Raw genomic sequence first — 20,896 nt, 5'->3', positions numbered from 1 at the left:
TATGTTTGGTTGCTATTTTCGTCTGTTTTTCTAGTCATTTTGCTTTTAAGAACCTGAGGAGCCGCTGCTATTCTTTATTTGATTACTACGGGTGCTTCACTTTCCGGACCGATTCATGATTTCCGCACGAGTTTACGCGCTAGGCTGTAAACGAGTTAGTGCTAAGTAGTTGGGGTACAGATGATTTCAGGGTACAGTTGAGTGATGGGCTGTGAATATAATACACTTTTGAGTCTAACTTTTGTGTCCATTACAATAATATACCTTCCTCTTCCCTCTTCCCCCGCAATCTATGTGTAAAACAGATGATGGTCCCGCTATACCTACCTACGCTTCAGGCTCATCCATCGCGAACCACTTTGCCCTACAATCAACAGCCTACCACCACACCCCCCCAAAGTCAGCCCACACTCACTCCACAAAAAAAAACAAAAAAAACAAGAGAGCCAGATAATACACACCTCCTTCCTCACCCCCTCTTCGGATCATCCAACACGCCCACCAACCCCCTCACCACCTGCCGCCTATACGGCAACACCAGCTCGCCCCTCAGCGCACCGGGGAACGCCGCAAGACACCTGAGCGCCCTCGCCCTTACCCGCGGCGGATTGACGCCGCGGTCGCAGCACGCCGAGAGCAGCCGGCCGACGAGGGAGGCGACGTGCTCCTTGACGGCGTCGGCGGACTCGTGCACGGTCACGATGAGCGTGTCGAGGGTGGCGAGCTTGACGGAGGGGTCGTGCAGGTCGAGGGATTGCAGGAGGAGCGGGAGGAGCGTGGGCAGGGAGGGGAGGATCACGGCGGGGGTGACGCTGCGGAGGATGTTGGAGAGGGCGGTGAGGTGGGGGGGTTTTAGGGCTGTTGTGGGTTGTTAGTTTTTTTGGCAGACAGAGGGGAGGTTTTCTTTTTAGGGGGAGAAGGGAAAGTACATGAATCAGCAGCTCTAAACCCATCCACGATCCTGGGCACACAGAACGTAAAGATGCGCTGCTTCGTGAGCAGGCGCACGACGGCGTGGTTGGGCCTCGTGAGGAAGTCGTCGTCGTCGCCGAGCAGCGCGGCGAAGCCCTTGCTTGCCGTTGCGCCGTAGGTTGGGTGCGACAGGAAGGCGACGAGGTCGGCCGTGATGTCCATGCCGTGCTTGTCGCCGCGGAGCACGAGGGCCTTGGCGAGGAAGAAGAGGATGCGAAGGTTGTTGCCGAGATGGTCGTCGTAGGGGGCGGTGGGGGGCGCGGAGAGGAGCGGGGCGAGGAGGGTGTTGGTTAGGTCTTGCAAGGGGGCGGTGTCGTCTGGGGTGCGCAGCCATTTGTTGGTGAGGAGGGAGGCGGTGTGGAGGTGGCTCATGCGGTGGGCGGGGGACTTGGGGTGTGCGGCTTGGTGGATGGTGGTGCGGAGGAAGGTGGTGAGGGAGTCGACGGGGAGGGGGATCTGGTGGTGGGGGGTTGGGTCAATGATTGTTCACTCATGAAAATTGGACTGGACTTGACTGGGTTGGGTTGGGGGGTTGGCTGGGGCAAAACTCACCTCTCGTCTCATCGCCGCGAGCACATACGCAAAGATGATGAAGCACCCGCTCTGCTCCTTCGGCGCCGCCTCATCATCAAACGGCCGAAACTCGGCCGCCACCCGCTCCCTGCTCGCGGCGGGGATGTACTCGCACGGCTGCCTGCGCACAAACAGGTTGAACACCTGCCCGATGATCTCCGTCTGCTGCTCCACGTCCAGCGCGCGCACAAGGGTGTTGATCAGTCGTCCGCTCACGTCCAGCACCGAGTCATCGGCCATGACGCGGGAGCCCTCGTCGCCGATGAGCGGTAGCACGGTCTTTGTGAGGAGTGAGGGCACGAGACGGGAGAAGTGCGCTTTCATGTCGGCGTTGCTGCGCTCGGGCATGTTTTGGAGTACGTAGAGGAGTGTGGAGAGGATGGCGCGGGGGTAGGCGGGGCCGCATCCGCCTGTGTTGGCGTGGGGGGTCAATGATTGTTTCTACAGGGGGTTGGTTGGGGGTGACATACCGTGCAGGATCACTTCTAGCTTGTTGACCATCCTTGTGAGCAGGATCTCAAACACTGCTCGCTCCAGACTCAGCTTCGCCAGTGCCTCCAGCGTGCCCGTATAAGCGCCACTTCCCGCTTCATCATCATCATAATCCGGCAGCTGCGCCATAAAGGCCGGGAAAGTAATGCTCATGATGAGCGCCGGCTTCAACTTGCTCACATCCTTCAACCCCCTCAACGCCTCCTCCCGCAACTCCACCTTCTCCCCCTTCTCCAGCGCAACCTCATCCAAATACTGCACAACCATGCCCACCTCCCCCTCCTCCAAAAGCCGCCTCAGCCGCGCCAGCAGCGCCAGCCCCCGCAGCCCCGTGATCCGGAACCCGCCCTCCTCCTTGGACGACCCCATCAGCGCCTTGGAGTACATCTCAAACAGCTTCTCGCGGAACTCGCCCATCGGGTTCTCGAGCGCCGGGTACGCCGCCATGTCCCCCCAGCTGCCATACACCTCCACCGAGCTCCCGAGCAGCAGATTCAGCACCTCCAGCAGCGCCCGCTGCTTCGCGATCCCCTCGGCGTCGCTGTAGATCAGCAGCAGCGCCGGCATCGTCGTCTGCACCACATATGCGTGCGCCGCTGCGCTCGCCGTCGCCACCTTCGCCAGTATCTGCCCCGCGGGCTTCGCCTGCTTCTGCTGCGGCTCCTGCAGCAGCTTTAGACACTCCTTGACGATTCCCTTGAGGAAGCGCGCGAGCGGGGTTGTTGGCGGCGGGGCGGTGTTGAGGCCGAAGGAGAGGGTGTGTGCGATGGCGTGGGCGACGTTGAGCGCCTCCTGCGCGAGCTCGTCCTCGTCGGTGGAGTTGAGGATCTCGAACTTGACGGCGTCCCAGAGCTGGACGGAGTGTGTTGCGATGGTGGGGGCGCCATAGGAGGCGGCGCAGGCGGCGATGGTCTGCAGGACGTCCTTTTTGACGCTGGGGGAGGTGGAGTCGAGTTTTTCGATGAGCTGCGGGAAGACTTGGGCGGCGAAGTAGCGCGTGGAGGAGATGCAGGCGCGGAGGCGGTTCTTGAGGTCTTGGGCGGTGATGCCGTAGGGGTCGTCGGGCGGCGGGCGGAAGGTGATGGGGAAGTAGCAGTAGACGACGTCGAATAGCAGCTGCGGGATGGGGTGGGTGTTGGTTAGTTTGAGTATTATGGATAATCTCTCTTCTTCTTCTTCTTCTTCTTCTTATGCTCACCTCGACATGCATCACGATATCAAACTCCACCAGCACAACCTTGACGACCGAAAACACAATCATCAAATTCCTCGGATCCTTCTCCCCGCCCACCAGGTCCACCAGCCCCGTCACGAACTTGCCGCCCATACTCTTCAGCGCTATCCACAGTCAGCAAGCACCCTGCCATCTACCACTCTACCATGAAGAGCGCTCGGAAAAAAACATACCGTCCCTATGCCTCTCCATCAACCCGTTCAGCAGCGTCAGCACCACAAAGCGCGTCCCCTGCGGGTGCTTCGCCAGGTCCACCTTACACAGCGCCTCCGTGATGGCCACGGCCTCGTCCTTGCCGAAGCGCGCCATGGCCTGCAGCGCAATTAGGCCCGTGCTGGTTTCTTTGAGCCCGCTTTCGTCGTCGAGGCGGTCGCAGAGGAATTGGGCGATTACCGCCACTGGCATTGCGTGGTTAGCTCTTGGGTACGGGAAGGGAGGGAGAGGCGAACCATGTTGTCGGGTGAGAGTTTTCGGGTCGAGGGATGAGAGGACGGCGGAGAGGTAGGAGATTGCTGTAGTTGTAAGGAAGGTGTTAGTTAACCAATCATGCAATTATCATCTGGAAGGGGCAGGACGGGCAGGGCATGGTAGGGCAGACCTTTGGCACGCACGGTCCTGTCCTCGTCGATGAGGTATTCGCCGAGCGACTGCACGACGTCCAGGAGCTTGAGCTCTTTGCTTTCGATACCTGGGGAGTGCGCATATGTATGTTACTATGGATTGCGCTGTCTGTGGGGGGGGGGGGGGGGGTATAGTGGTAATGAGAAGTAATAATACGTTTTGCGGACTGGGTGGCTATGCGGGTGGCCTCGGTGGGGTCCTTTTCGACGTTGAGCATGTACAGGCGGGCGTCCATGGCTGAAGATATGCTATGGGGGGGGGGGGGGAGAATTGGGGTTTTGGGTGAATAAATGGGGTATCTATTAGTATTATCACTTATGGACGGTTTTTTTTGGTGGGGTTGCCCGCGGGGTATTTCGTGCAGCTGAGGATATTACAGACAGAGGGATGGGCCTTATCGATAAGCGAGAGTGGGGGGTCAAGCATCAAATACACACACTCTTCAACACCATATCACATATCAAGGTCGAATACGGGAATAACAAAACTAATAAACTAACAAAAACAAAAACAGATATTCCACATCAATCGCCCCCCGTCTTCCCTGCCTCCGCCAACACATAACTCTCCACCTCCTCCGCACTCGCAAACCCGCCCGCCACCTCCGTCTCCCCAAAGCCGTCACACCCCCACACCAGCCCGCCCTCCACCGCCTTCCCCAGCCCGACCTGGTACTCAAAGATCCCCCTCGACACCTCCTCCAGATCCACGCTCGCGCCATTAAACGTGTCCCCGACCCCGCCCTCATCCGGCCTCACACACAGCCTCGCGGGTATATCCGCGCGCGTCAAATCGCTATACGTAAACACCCTGCTCGTGTCCTGCGCATGCTTGCCCTCCTGGCGGAACACGTTCCCGCTCACCAGCACGCTGCTCTGGTTGTACACGCCGAGGTGGTACTGGAACGGGTGCACGTCCGTGTCGGCGTCCGCGCCGTCCGTGGCGTTCGAGGCCGGGAACAGCGGCGCCTTGTTGTTGGTCGAGTCAAAGAGGTTGTTGACAATGTGGAAGGTGCCGAAGCGCATCAGCGGGTTGCGCGAGTCGCTGTTGTTGAAGTGGTTGCCGTAGATTGTGAAGCGCATCTTGCCCAGGTCGCGGTCGGCCTCTTTGTTGCCGCCGCCGAAGAGGAGCGATTTGTGGTGGTTGCGTACGATGTTCTGCTCATGCACCAAAAGAAGGTCAGGGGTCATCGGGGCTCGAAGCTACACTGCGCTGCAGTCACAGAGAGAGGGGGATGTCTTACGTGCGAGAAGGTGATGTTATCCGATCCATCCTCGGCGTCAAACAGCCCATCAAACCTGTCCACGAGCCATCCGTCGAGGAATGGCTGCGGCTGCACGTCCTCGGGCCCGTCCTCGAGGATCAGCCCGTCGAGCCAGATGTTTGTCGCCGTGACGGCCGAGATTGCGTCGTATCTTGCGTTCCTACATGCGGGTTAACTACGGACCATTGATAGGAAGGTTGGGTTGGGTTGGGGTGGTCAATGATCAGATTTGCTAAATACATACCATGTCGCGGGATACGTCTCTGGCGCCGGAAAACAGTCCTGCGGCGGCACGATACGGAGATTCCTTACTACAACAATCCACACCAATTAACCACTCGCCCTCCCTCACTATCACCACTCCCCTCCACCCTCCAGTACAGCACAATACTCACCATGCACATTATCCACACTACTCAGCTTCACATTCACCCCCACCAGCGCATCCTCCACCTCCCCCTCCCCCCACCCCACCAAACTCGTCCCCCCCGCCACCTCCACCGCCTCCCACGCCTTCTGCGCATTCTGCGCCTGCCCGCGCCACCCATTCATCTTCCCCAGCCTCACCCGATACTCGCTCGCACTCCCGCCCTCCCACGTGCCGTTCGCCGCAACGGCCGCATTCACCGCCGCCACATACGTCTCGTTCAGGCTCAGCACGTACATGGTGAAGTTGAACGCGGGCGACGCGGAGTGGTCAATGTACCACTGGCAGTCGGCCGAGGTGCCGTTGTCGAAGATGGTGTTGCCGTGGAGCGTGCCGTTCACGTAGATGGTCTTTGGCGAGGGGAGCTGCAGCGCGGCGCGCAGCGAGGGCATGGTGGTGACGATGTAGGAGCTGTTGGCGGCGGGGGGGAGGCCGCCGCCCGTGCTGTGCTGCGCGAACCCCAGGGGGGTGCGGGTGAGGTGCGCCGGTGGGGGGCCCGAGTAGGGGGTGAGGGTGCTGAGGGCGCTGGGGAGCGCAGAGAGGAGGAGGAGATGGTGGAGGCGTGCCATTTTGGCTGGTAGGTAGGTTGCTGGTAGGTGTTATTGGGGGATCGTTATTGGACTGGCATTGTGGATGTGGGGAACGGTTTTATAGCTGGATATTAGCTATCGAAGCGGTACTTTACTTACTGGTGCTAATGCTACTAACACAGCTCCTCCTCCGCCGGGCCCAAGGGAAGCTCTTCCAAGAGCCCGTGCTCCCTTCGGGCTATATGTCCCCATATATGCATACCCAGGATTGTTCAAGTTCATCTGCAGGAACATGCTGGTGCACATATGTATAAAACAGCAAATGTTTATTAATACCCGCAGATCTGCCCTTTGCTCATTAACCAGAATTGCCAATTATGCTGCCGAGACTTCCGGGGGAAATGATCGGTATCCCGGGATATTTTGTCCCGAAGGCCTTTTCGGCTGGCATCATGGATAGTCACTCGCATGTGTGAATAGTCACACGTTTTCAGGCTGCTAATGAACGTGTTCTTTCCGCACATCTGAGGTCTGGATAAATCTTATGTTTAACACATGGTGCATATGAACAGTTACTCGTGTATACGCGATCAATGTAACTATTTCTTGAAAAACTCTCTAAATAGTAAACCCAATTCTCCCAATCAACTACGTACGTACGCCTTGAACCTCGTCCGGACCGGATATGCTATGCTAACAACCTCAGACAAACCAAAACGAAAGATGGGGGTAAAAAAGAAAGTTCATGATCATTCGTGGTATTTCTTGCGCAACATTGCAAGATATGACAACTGTGCCTAGTAAAAAAAAGAAACGGCAAGAAAAAAAAATGAAATAAAAGAATATTTCCTTACGCCTGGTAATCGACAATGCCTTAACTTAAGCCTCGTCTGGAGTCTCTTCAACGACACTCCCAGACCTTTCTGCCTTGGCAATGCTTCCCTCCTTCTCCGACAAACCGGTTTGACGTCTGCTAAACGCCCCTGGCCAAACACGCGGCTCAGATCCACTGATATGCAGATCCTTCATGCCGTCAATGTACCCCCCGGGGCTCCTGGAACCCCCACCCTCCATCGCCGTACTGGTGGCGAGAGTGTTGGCCCTTGAAAGGGTTGGGTGGGTGGGAGTATGAGTGCCATCGACGCTATTCTGTCCTCTATCGGTACCGGCAATGTTTAGGCCAGTATTCATGGGGTTTTGGAAAATCTCATAAGGCGTAAATGATGTGCTCAGCCTAGATGATCCCGGGGAAATAGCTTCGAAGAAAGCTGGTCGTCCTCCCATTGATGCGGTAGTAGAGAAGTTGGCTACAGAGGTTGGGTTTGTTTGCATGCTTGTTGTGGGAGAGTGAGGGCGTGATCCTTGTGCGGCCGAAGTTGGGAGTAGGAGCTTTGTCGGCAAAGTGGCGTGGGAAGGCTTCTGGGAACTCGCCTGGGACGTGTAACGTTCGATCCTAGATAAATATAAATCAGCTAAAATGTCTCGTAAGCTTTATGATGTGAACGGAACATACATTGCAAGTTCCTCCATCCGGGTCTCATGCCTGAAAGCCATTCTGATGTTGGGAACATTCGATTTGTCCATCATATTTCCTGCAACACCCGGCAGGTGGAAGTCGTTTCCTAGCCACCTCGCCTTGACAGCACCTTCAAATCCAGATTGCAGCACACTGTTTCTGGCAAGCTCACACATATCAACAGCACTCAGCTTGTAGATTTGTGCGGCGACAGAGTACTCTTCGATCAATGGCTCCTTTGTAAATGCAAACTGAAGGGGATCGTCTGTTGATAGCGACACATTCAATCCCCGCTTGAAGTACGAGAGGAAGGGATTCTTATCATACGCCAAGAAAAGTGCGTTATTAGACAGAGGGGACATGGCAATTCCAATACGGTCAAGGTAGAAGATGTACTGCAAGAGCGGGACCTTGCGCAACAGGATACCGTGGCTGATGGAATGGCAGCAAAGAAGCGCGGCAGCAAGATGATCTGTGTCTCCTGCTTCTCCACAATGAGGCCGGAGAACAAATGTGTTGAATCCGCGCTGCTTTCTCCATACATTCAAAGAGGCAATATTGGAGAAAAGGTAGTAGAGCCAGTAACTGTAAGGAGGGTTTGTCTTGAAGTTCCAAGCTGAGGGGAATGGGAACTTCTTGAACGTCCTTCTCTCTACTTTACTTTCGTCGTCTACACTATCGAAACCAATAACTCTTTGTAAAAAGATGTGAAGCTTTGGATGAGAAGTTGGATCTTTGGTAACCTCAAACAAAGGCTTGAAGATGTTTCGAATAAGTTCATCGAATGAGCTGAGGAGGTTGGTAGACTTGTAGATATCGTAAAGTCTGGGGATCTGGATCAACCAGCGGACGTTGTGGGAGAAGAGCTTGTTGTCTACGACCCATGCAGCTAGTTTATCCCATTCATCCTCAGAGCGGCCATAAATTGAGATTCGGTATTCAGCCATTTGGTATTTGCTGGCTTCCAAATCGACGAAAACCTCTGAATATCACTGTTAGTACTGAAAATGGAACGTTGTATAAATTACGCATACCCTTGGTGATTTCTGCCAAGTAGCGGCCCCTGATATCATTGTCTGTCTTCAAAAAAATGGTTCTCAAACGTGACTCGCCGACTGGGTTGTACTTCAGATTGAATTTGTCAAACCGATGAAAGGAATCTGTATGAGCCTGTGGTAATGTCAGTTGCCTCGCCGTAAAGATTTGGTAAGAAAAATCCAAGTATTTTTTACTAACATGCATATCCAAGGTATCAATACTGAGATCGTAGGCAGTCAAATTGATACTTTGGAACACCTCCGCCAAGGTCAAATGTTTTCCATCTCTGAACAACACAACCTCCTACAATGATAAATCAGCACTTAGAACGATACCAATAGTGAGATTTCAACTAACGTCAGGGCTCTTCTTCATCTTATGTTTGATGAAACGCAAAAGATGCTTCTGGTTCATGCAGGCCGAGTGATGAACGTGCGTATCGACCTTTCTGACATTGTAAAAGTCTCTGTGTGGCACCCTCTATCCAAAAGTTTAGCAATTGACATTAATGTCAGGATTGAAACTATTGATTCTCAGCCGAAAAGTCCCTTACCTTCGAATCGGCCATTTCCTGATGCTCGTTCAGCAAGATGTACAAGTTCCATTTCCCCTCCAGATACTGCAATCTCCTAAAGGCAAAACTTTTACTTGGGCCATCACTGGAAATGTCAAGTACTTGATCCAGATCCATATAGTACTCTCGGAGCGTTGGAATAGCAATAATTGGCATGCCAACATCAAGCGCTGTTTTTAATGCCACATTAGATCTACGGCCCAAGTTTACATCATGAGAAGCTCGATGAATACCTTTCTTGTTTTCATACACCTGGTATACGCCTTGATCATCAAGCTTAAATTCCATCTCATCTTCCGTAGGGACTTCACACTCTTCAAGCACAAAGTCTTCCCCGATATTGTGCCCTGGTTTTCTTCCCTTCTTCTCATTCTCAGCTCTTGGTCTCAACTCCCCACTACTAGTACCCCAGTTAGTGTTGCTAGAACCTTCGCCTTGAGCAGTCGAAGGACGTTGTGCATCTTCAACCCAGACAGGAGCTGGTGGGGGTGGGTAAATCTTCCAGCTAGGGTCGTCTTTAGGATTATCGGCGTGGCCTTGGAGGGAAACCCGCAAATACTTATGGCGAAGGTCCAAGATCTTTTGCACATTGGTATAGATAGTTGTAAGCTCGTTAGAAAGTACAGGATCTTCTATTTCAGTTGAAAGCGAGTTACTGATATTGTCCCCTGGTTGAAATTGGAATACTGGATACTTGATCCAAGGGTACCTACTGTTTACATATGATCCCTTTGGAGCACTTGGGGCCTCTCCATGCGAAGAAGCAATGTCATGCGGCTGTGCCAGATCTTGGGCACTTGATATGACGCCGTGAGGGTCAAAACGGCTCATCTCTGGTACCTGTATACCTTCGTGCTCCTTGGGCTTATCGAGGGAGGCCAATCCCACTGGAGCTACTGGTGCACCCATACCTCTGGCACCTGCGACACTGGATCCAATCGTTGCTCCTGCTGCCGGTCCCAAATATTGATGTCCGTGTGAATGCGGGTTAGGGTGTTGGTATGAAGAGTTGATTGATTTGACGCTAGCGGCTCTACTTACATTCCCTCCACCACCCCAGGTCGAAGCTCGCATTATAGGTGAATTCCACCCACTGCCCCCTGGTTGCTGCGGTTGGTAAAACAGCTTCGCATCTGTTTGCTTCAATATTTTTTCTTGTTTGTAGTCAAAAAAAGCAGATTTTCTCTCCCCATCCCTCCCGCCGTTATAATTTCTTTCCGCGTGATCATCTTCGGGCGACGATGAAAGAACCCCATCATTATTCGCTTGGTCGATACTCCCACCATCAGTGGATGTTTCACGATGCATGGATGCATCCTCATCTATTTCCGAGCCGTCCGGGGAAGCCACCAAAGGTACATTGTCGGGAGATGGCATTGCTGAGGACGGTCCTTTTTAGAAAAGGCAAGTTACGATAAATGATTGGGGAATTGGGGATGAAGATGCAATCGGACTCTACGGCGGTGTAATGTCAAGAGGGGGAGGTAGAAGCTGGGCTGCTTCTGTGCAATGTGGAACGTCGAAAGCTTATGTAGGAGGAGGTACTTCAAGTAGGTGTACGGATCTGTACCTGCGGGGAATATCCCCAGAGATGAAGACTAGGTCACCGTCTTTTGATTCGTTTCTCGAGTCGGCGCCAAGTGGCCCCGCCCGGAAAAATGGTGGGGCACCGATAAGTAACTACACTGTACCTACATGGATGGGGTTGATAGCTACAGTGCTTCCTAGCTAGTATCACGGTACATCACTGGATAGTGGTCATCAGACCTGTCTTCGATCTCTGGAAATATTGTACCTACGGTAGTGTTCGAGGATAATTATAAGGGTGCTGATGAAGCTCAAGATATTTGAGCGAGATACTAAACAAAGTGTCTGAGACACCTAGTTCTTTGTTAAACCACAAACCAACTGTGTCCATGGCATTTGAAACTTGAAATACCTTGAACCTCACGCGCATGCCGGGTGGGTTTGCCATAAGTAGTAGCAGCCGAGATCACGGAACTAGAAAACGAGGTGAAACCAAGAGAATATGTATGTAGAACATGTAGTACCTGTACCTACATACAGTATGTACCGTCTGTCACTGTGGGATTGAATGCGTACCAGAAGCGAAAAATATATCCTGTAGCGCAGTATCAGCTATGAGGCGCCTGTAGCCGATCTGGTTTGTAGGGGTTTCCCGAGATTCTGGCATACCCATGTGTGTACTTGTGTAAGTAAAGCACTCTGCTCTAAATACATGTACATACATATAGGACAGATGACCTTCGGCGACGGCCGTTGCCGTTACTGCTAGTACTGTAGATACATGTATTCATGGTGCGGGATTGGCCTGAGCTCCAAATATCATTAACCATAATCATAGAGTTACCGTTACTGCATGTATTATAGGTTATAGAGGATTTCTCGTGATTCATTGATTCGTTATAAAACTACATAATCGTACAAATACAAATGAGAACAAACTATTACCAAGAAGAGAAGAAAAGACCAGTGTAAAAGATAATGAAGATAAGAAATTCGGAAGTTGTTGCAGGCCATGTTGCAATTAATGTCTAGTCTCGACTCTAGTAACTCGGCTACTAGAAAATTTACAAATGTCTCCTGCGGCGAGATCCGGGAGTTCTACCGTTCACCATTGCGTTTCCCTAGCAGCTTGTTAGCAAGGAATAATAAAGATACAACCTGATTAGCTGATTAGGGGAGTGCCTACCTGAGCTTTCTTGGTCCTGGACCCTGTAAGAGTTCCAGCAACTTTCTTTGCCATACCTTTTCTAATGTTAGTACGTAGAGCTTTGATACTAAATAAAGTTATGTAACAAACCATGAATCCTAGCACCAAGGGTAGGCTTCGTGCGAGCACGACGATGGGTCGATACTGGGGCTGGACCAGTAGCCTTGGTTCTTCTGCGGGTCGCTCTAGTCCCCGCTGTTGACCTGGTCCCTACTGTTCTGGTTCCCGCAGGGTGTGTAAGGCGGTACATTAAAGATGGCTTTCTAGCAACAGTAGTGCTACGAGTAGCATGTGCGCGACGGGTAGTCAAAGGCATGTTGTTGATTATGATTTGAGATAAAAGTAAAGGTATATTTGTAGTTGCGATAAGATTGGATGCAGTATTGTATTGCAAAGGTTTCTGGGAAGATGTAGGACAAAAGAGGTCGGGATGAGGGTCAGATTCCGGCCTATTATATAGATCTACTGTGTTCAATCACATTGAAAGTAACCTTGAGTGATAAACGTCATAGAACCCGGCTGCAGGATTTTCGAATGTTGAATACCCGCGATACTAGTTATAAGTTGTTGATCCTGCCGTAGCCCTGCGTCAGTGATCGGCAGCTCACTTAATTAATTCTTGGCATTCTAGAAGATTAGCTACAGGTTCTATGGCAAATGACCAAAATGCGCTCTTGGGAGATGGGTGCAAACAGGATTCAGTCGGTAGATCTAGAAGATCGTCAAATAATTAATGTGGCTTGTGATGCCTTAGGCCACTGAGATTGCAAACGCAGGACATCTTTCTCCCAATCCTTGTCAACGGGTATATTCTCTTGATTAAAGCCATCACAGTTACACAGGGATGAGCGTCATTCCTGATTCCTGACTTCAAAGGAATAAGATAGCTTTTAATACGACATTCATACTCACTAAGTACGCTTGGTCTGAGTTGCGAATACATCGAATATCTAGAAGCTTGCAAGAACCCTTGAAAATAAATGGGATCGGATATATGCGTGGCACCAAAAACTAGTCAAACTCTCAAGCCACTAAAGTACGTCTACTAAAATCTGCATTCTTTTGAATGCATATAGAATGCTCATTAAATATCATTTAAAGCCTCTTATCAGTAGATACTACTGGATTAAGCTCGTGCCTGAAATACGCATACACATCCTAACTGAGCTTATCAAATTGCAAACTTACAATCACATATAGGGTAAAGAATATTTCCTTGTCCCAGCCAATAAACTACATGTAGGCCTATCAAAATCGCTAATTCAAACACAACACCAAACAGATATCGAGTGATATTCTATGATTCACTGTAAATGCTCTCACGTGATAATCGGAACACCCCGCACAGGTCCCTACGTCATACTGACGCCGTTTCCGTGAAGCAATAAGCAGAACCAAACAACAAACCTTCTTTCTCAAACCTCACCACAAACCTCATTGACTTGAAGCTATCAGATACCAATTTCCTCGATTCCTCTAAACACCAGCAAAAATGCCACCACTTCCTACACCAACGCCCAAAGAGCTCCTCATGAGGGTGAGGAAGTTCATTCCTCCTCTATTGGAAACAATGCACAAAGGTTTTATCTTTCGTCCATAAGTAAAAATCAAAACACAGGAGGTCAATAAATCTCACCTATCGTAGGACAGCAGGGAAGAGTTGCCGTAATTGGTGGTTCTGAAGAGTTAGTTTTCGAAACCCTTACTTTCGTTGACTTTGTCACAACAGCTTACTTGCCAAATTTAGCTACACGGGCGCGCCGTTTTTCTCTGCAAATGCGTCTGCGTTGATGGGTGGGTACATGTATTACACACAGAACTGACCACTGGTGATCTTAGCTAAATTTTGAATTACAGGCGCGGATATGTCCCACGTTATATGCGAACCTCAAGCTGCTCAAGTGATATTCTCATATCTTAAAATTCAAAACTACCTTCTGACATATAACTTTTCCTTAGGTGATCAAAGCATATTCTCCTAATATCATGGTACATCCTTACATGCGGCAGTCGCATCACCGCGAGAAAGGGACAGATACGGCCGAGGAGATTAGCACCAAGATTGAGGAAATGCTGGACCGGCTTCATGCTATCGTCATTGGACCAGGGTTAGGGAGAGACTCTTTGATGCAAGATACGGCCAAATTGATCATAGAAGCAGCGAAGAAGAAAGGAATGCCTTTTGTTGTAGATGCCGTAAGTATCCTAGTTTGTTCCAGCAGTAAATGATACTCAGTTTGCGGTAGGATGGACTTTTCCTAGTCCAGAATCATCCGTCGGTAGTCCAAAATTATACACACGCAATCTTAACACCGAACAAAGCCGAGTTTGAGCGACTGTGTAAAACCATGAAGATCGAGCCTTCTCATGGTGACGAGACGGAAGTCTGTTCAAGGCTTGCCAAGGCGTTTGGGGGGGTTACTATTATCCAGAAAGGGTCGAAGGATTATATATCCAATGGGAAACATACAATGGTCTGCGATCTCAAGGGGGGATTGAAAAGAAGTGGAGGTCAAGGCGATACGTTGACAGGATGTTTGGTTACTTTTCTGGCTTGGAAAAAGGCATATCAAGATAGACTTTGGAAGTAAGTAAACGACCCACATACTCCCGGTTATTTCAAGTATTGACGGGATTTTTTTTATATTAGACATGACAACTCTTTATCTGATTCTGAATTGATTGCATTGTCAGCATTTGGTGCTTCAGCCATGACAAGAAATTGTTCACGGCTGGCGTATGAGAAAAAGGGGAGGGCTCTACAAGCTTTCGATCTTTCGTTGGAAGTTGGACAAGCTTTCAAGAATCTGTTCGAAAGCGAAGACCCAAAACTTTAGGCAGACAAGTTTAACTAGGAATCATTTTTACCCTAAATACATAAATGGGATGTTTTATATAAACGACGTCGCTACAATATCATCAAATGGTCCAAGCTGTAAAGTACTCTAATTTCTGTACTTATTTCTTATCGCTATGGCCGGGGAGCTCCGAAGCATGGTTGAGATCATCGGGGCCAAACGACATAGGCAGGAGCTGACGACGACAAAGTGAAAGGAGTTTGTCAGTGTATGATTCTAAAAACTTCCAGGAGTGATTATGACTTCTTCTTTTATTCTCACCTGCTCTAGTGTCCTGACCACGTATTCTGCGTTCTTGTCGTACATGAAAATAGGCGTCTCAAGACTCACAAATTCACGAATGAATTGACGGCACATTCCTATTGATCCGATTAGATTAAGACTTTTTGTGTAGTTCCAAGCGTGAAAATTTCAAAAGTAGAGCCTCGTACGTACCGCATGGTGATGCTGGTGGGGTAATGTTTGTGGCTACACCAATTGCCCTATACTTCTTCTTCCCCTCTGTCTACAACTCCCCTCGCTTCATGTCAGTATCAGGCCAAGGCGTTCTGCAAATCTCAAGTTTGAACCTACAATCGCTTTTGCCAGAGCCACCCTCTCGGCGCAGATGGTGACCGGGTATGAGGCATTCTCAATGTTGGCACCAATGACCCACGAGCCATCATCGCAAAGCAGAGCGCAACCGACCTGGAAGTTTGAGTACGGACCTAGGTTCGGAAGGACTTATATCAACATGGCTTCCGAGAAAGCTGCCGTGAAGCTTAACCACGGCAGCAACAGCAGTACAAAAGACACCTACAGTATGCGACGTCTTTAGCTGCAATGGTCCGCTTTGTAAGTTCTGCGACTTCGATGCTGGTCAGTCCGTGGATAAGATCGCTCATGATTGCGGAGTAAATGTACAGAGTGATTCTATAGGCAGTCGGAGCTGGTGGTGGGTGGGGTTTGCTTGGGTGTCGGTGCTACCGATAAAGACAATCTATGTTGCCAAGTAAATCAAGTAAGGTCACGATAGCACTAGTACTGATGCGCACAATTGCAGATCGCTAGTCCTCCTTTGAGTACTCTAGAAACTCTTCAGGTCGAGACCCAGAGCGATGTTGTGCAAAAACTTAGATAGGGAGTCGGTAGTTTTAAAATTAGGTTTATTATCCGTTTATTATCACTCGAATCATGTTACTGCCTAATTTGTCCCTCGGGGTCGGTGATTAAGTTCTACACAGGTCTAGGTTTTCAAGCGGTGTTTCCCATCAAGAAGGCCAGTCTCAGGGTGCCAAGTAACCTACTAGACCCACGGGGTAACTTAGTAAAATGACTCCCAAAATTATGCACGTCCTCAAAAGAGACTTTACGTATCACTTAATTGATCCTACAACCTCGGCGCACAAATTTGGATAGATGGCCCCCAGACTAGGAAAGGTACCAAAATCGCATCAACTACCAGCAACTTGCGAAAAGATCGATAGGCAACACATGGCAGTCACTCGAAGGCCCCATCACACTGTATGGAGCACGGTCATACATATGTACCTACATGATGCTGCGAAGATACATATGCTAATGTGAAAAATCCAGATAACAGATCGTCCTAGATTTCGCAGCGTATCGGTAGAGTCGGGATACTAACTGCAAAGACGTATAATAAAGTACCGATTCCCGTTGGATATAAACCACTGCATATGTAGATGATGGGGCACAGAAGTCGTACCAACAGGTTTACAGCTCGCATGACGAAGCAATAAATCCTCCATATATATAGATTCACAGATTATCACTCGCATTTTCTCACGATTAACTTTTGAGCAACCAAACAGTTAGGGAGGCCGTTTGAAACACTTGCAGCTAAGGAACTTACCTACATCATCCCGCATTTTTTTTTCTGCGAGGTCTTCTGCACGATACTTTTTGTTACTAATCGGGCGGCTGCAGCTGCACCATCTCCATCCTGAGACCACACATGCACAGATTTCCAAGATGACCCTCTTCACTCTAAAGTTATGCATCAACTACCAACCATTCGAGTCTCATATGTCTTGCTGTGCACCATAATCTTGACTTGTATCAGGCAGGTCATACGACCGTGCAGCTATGATCTTCTCAAGAGCCTCCCACCGAACCCATATCACGGACAGCTCTTGGTACCCGTCGATCCGGAGCTAAAGGCCCAATACACATAAACCCAAGTATTCTGGGTAGATACCGCCGATTAGCAGTTATTTCGTCAAATTATATGTCTAGATAATTGTCGCCATTGTCGGTCTGTGCGCATAACTAACTTTTACCTAGGTAATATCAGCGTCCCAATGGAAGAACCCATTACACAGCATATCGTGGCTTACATCGCCTCGATGCTAGTAAATCTTTTAGAAATCCAAGAGCGGGGAAATCGGAGGTAAATACTGCTAGCGAACGGGAACATCATGTAGTGATAGAGTACCAAGGTCAAAATGATTGTTGGGAAAGTCTCAGATGGCTCGTCGTTTCTTAAGGCTCCACATCTTGTCCAAAACCATCTAGCAACTAAAAATTATGCTCACGTGTACCCGGCGCCATGACACTGGAGAGCGGTGATATTACGGGATACCGAGGCACTAGGTAGATAGGGAATGATCAATAATTGGAGCACCGGTAGGTCCCAGGTGTAAGACAAGGAAGAGAAAGAAAAAAAAAGACCTCTAAACCTGTAATATCTGAGTCAATGATAAATGTAGAGTTATCTACCTTTCTACCTATCTGAATAGCGCCATACATACGAGTTAGCCGCCAGAAGACGTAGCACGATCCATCCATCGATGACCCATGATCAGCGACACATTTGTTTCAAAGCAGGCCAAATTTGGGGCCAAAATTCGTATATGCTAAGATCTTCAATGAGTGCTACAAAAAAGCCATATCAGCCTTTACACAATCCGTAATTAACTTTTTCAAACGGCTGTGACGTTTACTGTAAATCTTACATTCACCGCGAAAAACGCACTTATACAGGGGCCTTCCTAGGTTAAGCAGGTACCAGGCTACGGCGTAGCATGTTCTTGAATATTCATCCTCCCTGTTCTTTAAGGGGGTATTTTTGCGGTCACCGCCAGCAAAAAGATGGTCGCTTATCGCCGGAATATTTCGTGAGCTTTTTACTGCAGGGGCTTAGGCTTCTTTATTGTAGAGTGAAGGAAAAGAGCAAGGATCGACCTATTCTTCCCGAAAAGTCACGTATCAACGCATCACGAATAGCCAACGTGCTCACGTGGGGTTGAGACAACCATTTTAGGGGTGTTTCGGCGGATCTCTCTTTGAGTCCGTACCTTAAGCATGTTCAGCTCTCGCATGATGATGCCTATGTGGGTAGTAGTTCCTAGGATCCTCATGGTGGGGGAGTATTTCGAGAAAAAGCGAGAGTTCATCCAGTTAGTATTAATTTGTTTATTTGTTTGTTTGCTTCTTCGCTCATGCTCGAATCTCGACACGAGCCCCGAGATTATGATTCCCCGGAAACCAATCGGCCAGGTTTTTAATTGGGCAGATCACAGATAATGCAGATGCCCCTCATAGCTGTCAGGAATAAAAAACGCGTCTTGATTTCAAGGCACACTTTTCATGTGGTTGGTCGAACCTCCAGATTTGTCAAGGGAGTGATCTCCTGTTTATAGGGCTGTGAGGGGAAGGCCTCCTGTTGGTTGGTTTAGGCGCTCGCCCTATTGACCTCGAAAACAGGTTCACCGAAAGTAATCGAAGCTGGTTAGGATATGAATTGCGGGGTTCAATTGCTGCCAACAGTAAAAGTGCTGTAACAATATCAATTTGGGTCCGGCGGCAGCATCGAATCAAGATCATGCTTCATGACGAAAAATGTTTCCGCGCCATATCTCAAAACGAAACAATTTTCCCACCTCCCTTCCCTTTTTGCAGCCGAGCTAGCCTTGCAGGCAAAAACGTGGCTATGTAAGCACCATCCATGGTATTATGGGGGAAAGTTGAGCCTTGAGACATTTTATAACTTGCGGCGGCGGCGTGGCTTTTATTGCATGGCTACACTCACTGAACGAGGTTGTGGAAGAAAGTGGGAATGGGATTCTCTCGGTTCCACCGCAAATTCAGTCGTGGAGATGAGGAGTTTTGAAAGTGGCATGATGCCTAATAAAACTAAGGCTCTACAGTGGGGATCTGTTTGTTCCTAGTGTCGAAACCCCGGTCCAAACGCGAAAGTGTTCAAAGCTTTGGGATGGTCTAGGGCTGGGTATATCGGCGCCGATAAAGTCGAGACTTCTACACCAAATTGAGTAAACATATGCGCAAAAATTGACCGGGGGGGGGGGGGGGGGGGAAGGAACATCCAGAAGCCGGAGTCAGTGATGCCATGATGCATACATAGGGCCTATGTGGCCATGGTGGTGAATATCTCTATGCCTTTGTCAATAATTGCAATAGTACCCATTGCATTGTAGGTAAGGGAAGTAGGAGATAGAACCTATAGCCTTACTTCATGTACTTTGTGGTGATTACAGTATGGACCAGGGAGATCTAGATAAGGTGCTTAAACAAAAAATATTATCAGATATCTAGAACATACATACGCATGATAACTTCAGTGCCGCCTTTGGTGAAATATATACCTATATGCGCGGTACTGTGCACAGGACACATACTGCCAGACATCATTTCAGCCTTTTTTTTTGAATTTTCAGAACCATCCTCCTGTCGTTGAGGAATCAAAAAATAGGAACAATTAACGCTGGCGGCTTGCGCACCGCCGTCGTTGACGGATTACTTTCTGTATGCGCACGAGCCAGTCGTGCCCCTGACCTAAACTGCATCTCAACACACCCCACTTTACTCAATTAGTATACCTGGTAGTTTACCCCTGCCCAAATTTAGGACTGCTAGACTAATGTAGTTAGTGATAGACGGCAGCACCACTGTGATTCGCGCTCTAACGTTCCACAATCCCCCATACAGATACACGCTGCGTATACTTATTTACTTATTTCGAAGGGAATCTCGCAGCAATTGTTGGCTAAGAGCCTGGAAAAATTGATTCTGGCGATTTTGTTTTACCAATTGAGTGCTTGGTTGTACCTACACACATAGAGTATGTGCTCTACCTACAGGCTACAGATACACATTCCTGTTGGGGCAGGTGTCGTGCCTACTAATAGTACTTTGCTGTATGTGCGTAGAGTACGGCAATGAAAACATGTAGGTACTCTAGAGCAGAGTCCCATCGGCTATGCGTCTTGTAGAATTCGGAATTAAAGGAAAATAGTTCCCCGGGTCTTATGGGGAAGAGGGGGGTCCCCTTGCCTGTCGAGATAGCTACCTCCACTCCATACCTTTAGAGTACTCCATGTTAATGCCCCAAGGTACATACCTGATCTAGCCTCAGGTACGAGCCCTTAGTGCTTTACTCTGCCTGGGGAGTTGCCGGGTTAACCAACCTGGAGTCTGAACAAGCGAGCTGTGGGACGACAGGTCACCAGTGTGGGCGTTGTGCGCGATGTTTGGCTCGGTCCCGCATCGTGCAGGGCGTTTGCGTCACGAACAAATCAAAACGATGCAGAAAATTGCACTCGCTGGCAGGTGGGCCCTGACGTTCAACGGAGTGTCTCAGCCGAGAGCACTGTGGTAATGCCCCCGAGACGGACATCTCATACATACTGTCATGTACAGACAGACATAGCTAGCCATTTTACGCTACCTCCCTACACATCGAGTTGGGTTTTCTATCTGGTACCGGTACATACATACCGGGGTGGGAAAGACAGACAGAAAGCAGAAGGCAGCAGGCAGCACCTCCACAACCACCACCACCACCTACACCACCAGTCCCAGTGTCAAGAAGGGAACTCGGCAGCAGCCAAGCGTACTACTCTGCATTACTATTACCTACAGCTCAACTCAACCAACGGGACACTACGGAGTGAGCACAGGAACGTCTTCTGCTCCTGCAGGCCGTATCCCATCTCATTCCCATTCCTCCAGTCGTGGCGAGAATAACCCATATCTCACCTACTTACTCCCCCTCTCCCTTCCCGTTTCCAATTCCTTGGGATAGGGCACTGGCGTTCTTCG

At 49.7% G+C, this 20,896-nt stretch overlaps 6 protein-coding genes across 6 annotated transcripts; 1 reads left to right on the top strand and 5 right to left on the bottom strand.

Moving 5' to 3' along the window:
• Positions 1-113: 113 nt before the first annotated feature.
• LAJ45_10881 (uncharacterized protein) lies at positions 114-4,127 on the bottom strand (the record flags this gene model as incomplete). Its single annotated transcript, XM_046120396.1, has 11 exons — positions 114-144; positions 328-378; positions 474-858; positions 930-1,428; positions 1,525-1,955; positions 2,016-3,153; positions 3,236-3,375; positions 3,445-3,669; positions 3,721-3,783; positions 3,870-3,959; positions 4,049-4,127. 11 exons carry the CDS (start codon positions 4,125-4,127, stop codon positions 114-116), a joined length of 3,132 nt encoding a protein of 1,043 aa, XP_045966405.1.
• A 289-nt stretch (positions 4,128-4,416) lies between these two features.
• On the bottom strand, positions 4,417-6,152 carry LAJ45_10880 (uncharacterized protein; the record flags this gene model as incomplete). Its single annotated transcript, XM_046120395.1, has 4 exons — positions 4,417-5,049; positions 5,136-5,316; positions 5,401-5,467; positions 5,552-6,152. The coding sequence occupies 4 exons, from the start codon at positions 6,150-6,152 to the stop codon at positions 4,417-4,419; spliced, it is 1,482 nt and encodes a 493-aa protein (XP_045966404.1).
• Positions 6,153-6,992: 840 nt separating this feature from the next.
• Positions 6,993-10,618, bottom strand: LAJ45_10879 (uncharacterized protein; the record flags this gene model as incomplete). The annotated part of the gene is made up of 8 exons (XM_046120394.1): positions 6,993-7,566; positions 7,627-8,611; positions 8,664-8,799; positions 8,866-8,970; positions 9,025-9,147; positions 9,221-9,411; positions 9,475-9,873; positions 9,955-10,618. 8 exons carry the CDS (start codon positions 10,616-10,618, stop codon positions 6,993-6,995), a joined length of 3,177 nt encoding a protein of 1,058 aa, XP_045966403.1.
• Positions 10,619-11,832: 1,214 nt separating this feature from the next.
• LAJ45_10878 (uncharacterized protein) lies at positions 11,833-12,291 on the bottom strand (the record flags this gene model as incomplete). Its single annotated transcript, XM_046120393.1, has 3 exons — positions 11,833-11,889; positions 11,955-12,010; positions 12,066-12,291. 3 exons carry the CDS (start codon positions 12,289-12,291, stop codon positions 11,833-11,835), a joined length of 339 nt encoding a protein of 112 aa, XP_045966402.1.
• Positions 12,292-13,467: 1,176 nt separating this feature from the next.
• Positions 13,468-14,812, top strand: LAJ45_10877 (uncharacterized protein; the record flags this gene model as incomplete). Its single annotated transcript, XM_046120392.1, has 7 exons — positions 13,468-13,555; positions 13,621-13,660; positions 13,723-13,769; positions 13,833-13,876; positions 13,935-14,171; positions 14,222-14,562; positions 14,626-14,812. 7 exons carry the CDS (start codon positions 13,468-13,470, stop codon positions 14,810-14,812), a joined length of 984 nt encoding a protein of 327 aa, XP_045966401.1.
• A 121-nt stretch (positions 14,813-14,933) lies between these two features.
• On the bottom strand, positions 14,934-15,717 carry LAJ45_10876 (uncharacterized protein; the record flags this gene model as incomplete). Its single annotated transcript, XM_046120391.1, has 5 exons — positions 14,934-15,008; positions 15,095-15,192; positions 15,269-15,338; positions 15,407-15,540; positions 15,633-15,717. 5 exons carry the CDS (start codon positions 15,715-15,717, stop codon positions 14,934-14,936), a joined length of 462 nt encoding a protein of 153 aa, XP_045966400.1.
• Positions 15,718-20,896: the final 5,179 nt, after the last annotated feature.

The sequence above is a fragment of the Morchella importuna genome (assembly GCF_003444635.1).
Source record: "Morchella importuna strain M04M26 chromosome Unknown Morimp01GS052, whole genome shotgun sequence".
Classification (NCBI taxonomy): Eukaryota; Fungi; Ascomycota; class Pezizomycetes; order Pezizales; family Morchellaceae; genus Morchella; species Morchella importuna.
The sequence above is the reverse complement of the archived record's forward strand: the minus strand, read 5'-3'. Positions and strand labels throughout refer to the sequence as shown.